At 50.5% G+C, this 5,509-nt stretch overlaps 1 protein-coding gene across 1 annotated transcript in view; it reads right to left on the reverse strand.

Moving 5' to 3' along the window:
• Nucleotides 1-561: 561 nt before the first annotated feature.
• The window catches only part of RPUSD3 (RNA pseudouridine synthase D3), a 6,752-nt gene continuing 1,804 nt past the window's right edge, over nucleotides 562-5,509 (reverse strand). The window contains exons 5-10 of the mRNA XM_077751540.1: nucleotides 5,120-5,130; nucleotides 4,497-4,604; nucleotides 4,331-4,415; nucleotides 3,985-4,108; nucleotides 1,581-1,720; nucleotides 562-774 (exon numbers count right to left, since the gene is read on the reverse strand). Coding sequence (XP_077607666.1) covers nucleotides 562-774; nucleotides 1,581-1,720; nucleotides 3,985-4,108; nucleotides 4,331-4,415; nucleotides 4,497-4,604; nucleotides 5,120-5,130 — 681 coding nt within the window. The remainder of the gene's footprint in view (nucleotides 775-1,580; nucleotides 1,721-3,984; nucleotides 4,109-4,330; nucleotides 4,416-4,496; nucleotides 4,605-5,119; nucleotides 5,131-5,509) is intronic.

Here is a 5,509-nt window from a genome sequence, read left to right on the forward strand (position 1 = left end):
TGTATGTCTGATATGTTTCACAGCTGTTTACCGTAAAAGATCTGAGATCTTCATTTCAATATCGCGTCCCCAGCGTAGTCCGATCATAGAGACAAAGGAGAGTGGGGGCCACTGGGAGATGGATGGGGAGTCGGTGTTTCGTGGGGCAGAGCTTCGGTTCTGTAAGACGATGGGACGACTGCACAACAGTGTACCTGCACCTAATGCCACTGAACCACTTGAAATGGTTACAGTGGTAAATTTTGCTATGTGTATTTTAGCACAATTCAAAAATCAAACATTTCCTCCCAGCTAGAATGGGGACAGAAACAGCCAAATAAGAAGACCACATATTGAACTTGGCAGAAAGCATGCTCCATGATAAATAATCCCTTTCTTAGCAAATCCTCAAAACTGTACTATGAGGTAGGTACTTTTATTAACGCACGTCCAGAGAGATGGAGTCACTTGCCTAACACAGTACAGCAGGTGGCCTAGGCAGGCTTTGATCTTAGGTTCGTCCCAGTGCAGAGCCCAGGATTTGAAAGTGAGGCCTTACTGCTTGTTGAGTGCTGACCTCATTCATTCAGGTCTGATTGTAGGTTCATTCGNNNNAAGCCCCAGGCACTGTAGGGTCCTGGAGAAATAAGGGGGCAAGGGTGCCAGAAGCTTCATGGGGGCCTCCCTGGGCCTCACGCCTGGAAGATGGAGACAGTGCAGGTGGAGATGCAAGGGCAGATGGGCAGCCTGGGAGGGGGTCAGGCAGAGGCGTCTGAGGAGGGCTTCGTCCAGGACCTGGGGTGGGAGAGGCAGGTCAGTGTTCAGCCAGGTTGAGCTCCAGCAGCTCTAACCACAATGGGACTTAAGGCAAATCCTCCCTCCCTCGCTTGCTCCAAGTCCATAATTTGTTAGTCACTTCCTCTACACACCTGCGTGCGCACACATACACACAGAGTCACACTATGGCAGAGACTGGGTAGGGTTCACCAAATCAGTTTCCACCTGGGCACACAGCTAAACAACATTTCCGAGTCCCTCTTGCAGTTTGGTGAGGCCACGTGATAGTTCAGCCAGTGAACAGGAGTGCAGGCATATGCCACTTCCGGACGTGGCTCCCCTGTGAGCCTGCACCGTACTGTCTCCCTTCACCTGCTGGCTGCGTAGCAAGGGCCTGGGTCCCTGAGTGACTGCTTGGAGTAAAGCCCACTCCACCCACCTCCATTAGATTTAATGTGGAGGGAAATGACTGTGCTAAGACTCTGGCACTTTGGGGTTACTCTGTTAAAGCAGATAGAGTTACCCTAACACACATACACACACACCCCTCCCTATACCTACTTTTACCCTATACCAAAGAGACCCAAAGAACAGCCGACTTAGAAGGGCCTTGAGAAACTGGCAAGTTCAACTTCCTTATTGAACAGAGGGGCAGAATGAGGCCCAGGAGAGGAGATGTCACTTGCTCAGGGCCCCATAGCAAGATAGGGCTACAGACAGCCTTGGAAGCCAAGAGGGCTGCCTCAGTCCCAAATTTCGGAGCTCCTGTCCGAAATTCAGGCGCTGCCCGCCCCCCAAGACGGCAGGTAGGGAGGCTTGGGTACCTGTCTTTGGGGCTTGGTGCTCTCCGCCGGCAGTAGAAAGCGCTGGCCCAGGACCGTGCCCACGCGGGCAGAGTATGCGTGATCCCCAAGCACAGGGCAGAGCTGCAGCAGCATGTGTACCTGGAGCTGACTGGGGAACGCTGGGGGACAGGAGAGAGGGGACAGGTGGTGGGCAGCTGCTCTTTCTGTCCCACCCAGGTTCATCACTCCCCGTTTCCTCTGGGGAGACCCCACCGCTCCACCCCCATTCCCAGATCATGTGGTTTCAGTGAGGTCAGTGCTGCTACTGCCCCCGCCTCCAGCACAGGGGGCAAGACCAGGTCAGGACCGTCCTAACTATCGGTCCACCTGGCCTGTGGGATCCGCTCGTGAATTTACTGCTGAAGCTACTGGAATCAAGGAATGCTCTTTCTTGCACGGGTGCTAAACGGGTGGGGTGCAGGTCAGGAGCTGCTGGAGCCCCAGGCCATCTCTACCTTCACCACAGGAGAGCCTGTGGGAGAAACAAGCCAACATGCAGGAGGCGAGAAGAAATGGAGGAGTGGCTTCCGGAGGACATCCTCTGAGCCTCTTGATCCAGCCAGGCCCAAACCTTAAGCTGTATGAGCCAATGCATTCCCTGTTTTTGGCTGACACCAATGTGAACAGGTTTTGGGGAAATTACAACCAAAAGGACCTTGACAAGTACAGAATTGGGGGGCTGTGTGCTAGGCATGGTTCAAAATGCTGTACTTATGTAAACGTATTCAGTCCTCATGACAGCCCTGTAAAGCAGGTCCTATTTTCATTCCCATCTGGCACATAGGAAAACTGAAGCTCAAAGAGAAGTGACTCGCCTACCACCGTAAGCTAGGATTCAAACCCAGGAGCTGTACTCTGCTCCCGTGTCTGGCCATATGGTGGACTGGATAATCCAAAACCCTTTTTTGCCGGGCCCCTGGGTGGCTCAGTCAGATTTCGGCTCAGGTCATGAACTCACAGTTCATGGGTTCAAGCTGACCGTGCAGAGTCGGCTTGGGATTCTCTCTCTCTGCCCCTCTCACACACTCTCAAAGTACACTTAAAAAAAAAAAAGTTAAAAACTTTTTTAACTATAAAAAGCTATAAACCACCTAGAAACACCAGAAAAATAACAATCATTCTTTTAAATATGCAGCTGGGCACACAGGAAAGTAAGATCCCAAGACCAAAACCAGCGGAAAACAAATCCAGAGCACACCTGTTCTAGGGATGCTGCCAATCTTGGTATCTGGGGGCCTTGGGGTTCAGTAGCTACCCTGATATACCTTGGTATCCAAATGAAATGCTAGAGGGGCTGCATCTCCAGGGATGGGGTGGACTAGGAGAAAAAGCCAGCCACCGATAAAGGGAAATGAAAAAGCTTTCCCCTGAGAATTCACAACCATGAGCCTGTTCTCACACAGTTTGGGGGCTCAAATTAACACTACTTGAGTGAGACATCAATATTTAGAGAGATCCTGAACTAGTGACAGCCTTGGGGCATTTGACAAAAGCAAGGGCGGAACCTCTCCTGAGGGCCCTACCTACAGTGAGGCAACAAAATATTTCCAAAGATAAAGGCCTAGCTGAACTTGAATTCACAACCCTGAATTGCAGAGCAACGAGAAAACAATCCACCAGGTGTTAGAGTCAGCACGAAACGTCATAGGATTTGACCCCTCAGAATCCTAGACAATGAAAATCTAGAAATACAGTATATAAGTGTGTTTAACATGGTTAAAGACAAAAAATAACATGAGGGGGGAAAGCTGCTATATATTTTTAAGGCCATTTTTTTAAAACAACCAAATAGAACTTCTAGAAGTGAAAAATACAGCCGATGGATAGGCTGAACTGGCAGATTAGATCCAACTGAAGAGAAAACTATTCACCTGGAAGATAGATCTAAAGAAACTACCCAGAATGCACCAGGGACGAAGAAATGAAAAATAGGGAAGAAAAGGGACCAAGCAAGTAGAATGAGAAGGTCAGTCACATCTCTTAGGCATACAAAAGGAAGAGAATAGAGAGAATGCGAGAGGTACAACACTGGAAGAGAAAAAGAACTTTCCAGGATAGATGGTACATTAATTTTCAGATTCGGGTGAATCCCAAGCAAGATAAACAAAACTAAACCCACACACCTAGATTCGGCATCGCGAAACCACAGGACACCAAAGACAGAGAAAAGATCCTGAGATCAGTAAGAAAAAAGAAAATAGGTGAGCTACAGAGGAAGGACCGTCGGACAGAAGAAGTGCTACCTCCTCCAGCTGGGCCTGATTACCTCTCCTTGGGGTCCATCAAATGCTCCCCAGGCTGCCATTACCACCCCCACCCTCCCATCTCCCTGGCCTCCTCCAGCCACATACAGGTGCGAAGGCTGGCTGGGGCTCCAACTCACCTGTCAGTGGCTGCAGCTGGACCAGGGCACAGCCAGAGCCCATGGCCAGCACACGGAAGTGGCTGAGAGTCCTCTTGACACCTTCTTGGAAGTCCTTTCGGGATGGGGACTTCACTGGAATTACCTGTGGCGTCAGCCCCCAAGAATGAACAAGCTTCACACACCCCTGGCAGCTAAGCCCAGACCCTCTCTGCCCCCAACAGACAGGGCCACGGTATAAGCGGTGGTCACTTGCCTGTTTTAGGGGACAGGAGAGCTAGCCACCCCAAGTCTATACGCTTGATTCCTCTGTAGGGATAATACATTTGGAGAGTCCCCTTCTGCCCCCTGCCGGACCGTGACTCACAAGATCGACGCCATCCATGTGTTCCAGTTTCAAAGCTGCTTGGATCTTCCCCTCAGAAGTAGCTGGGATCCCATCAGTGACAGCACTAAGAAAGAGGCAGGAAGCGGTCACAGAGTGGCTTGCCAGGACCTCCCTACTGCCACGGGAGCCTCCCAGCACCCCTCACCAGTAGGTGGCTGTGGGCCTCTGGGCTCTCCGTGAGTGGATGAAGAACTTTTGGAGGCGGCTTGCCGTCTGGGGACAACTAGAGAGGAGCACAAGCCCAGAGGTCTCTCTGGAGAAAGAGAATAAATCACAGAATTGAAGTTCCCCTGGGCTTACCCACAAAAAAGGGAGCACACTGAGAAGGGAGAGCAGTCACACCAGAACTATAACTCAGACCTCCTCCTGAGAAACAAGTCTTCCTCATGTCTGATCTTTTTTTTTTTTTTTTTTTAATTTCTGAGAGAGAGAGACAGCGTGAGCAGGGGAGGGTCAGAGAGAGAGGGAGTCACAGAATCCGAAGCAGGATCCAGGCTCCGAGCTGGCTGTCAGCACAGAGCCCGACGCGGGGCTCGAACCCACGAATCGTGAGATCATGACCTGAGCCGAAGTCGGACGCTGAACCGACTGAGCCCCCCAGGCGCCCCCTCATGTCTGATCATTTAATGTGCTGCTCATTTTGCCCTGGTCCGCAAGGAGCTCAGAGCCAGATGTCGTAACAATTACAGCCAGTTGCTGAATGTGTCTACAATGTGCCAGGGACTATAGTAGGAATTCTGCATATTATTAGCTCGTAAATAATTAAACTCTCCACAAGCCTCTGAGTTTGTAGAAGTTCAGAAATATTTCATCGCCAAGTACCAGCTCCAACTGATGGCAGTTAGAGGAAAGAATATCATGGGTCAAGGAGCAATGGCTGCCATGATTACAGGATTGGAGAAGTGACTGCACACTGAGCATAGGTGTGATTAGCTCTATTTTCTTATTAAGGGAACTGAGGCTCAGTGAGGTTTCATGCTTCGCCTGTGATCACAGTTTGTGCATACGAATTTGAACCCAGATCTGTCCACTCCCTCCCGTTTCTTGCATCCTTCCTCTGTGCTCCCAAACCAGCCTGTGGCCAATGTCTCAACCTATTCCCAAGCAATTGTTCCCTCACCCGAGATGGATGCCTGTCCTCTGACCTTCCTATATCAC

The sequence above is a fragment of the Crocuta crocuta genome, unplaced genomic scaffold (assembly GCF_008692635.1).
Source record: "Crocuta crocuta isolate KB4526 unplaced genomic scaffold, BGI_CrCroc_1.0 scaffold69, whole genome shotgun sequence".
NCBI lineage: Eukaryota > Metazoa > Chordata > Mammalia > Carnivora > Hyaenidae > Crocuta > Crocuta crocuta.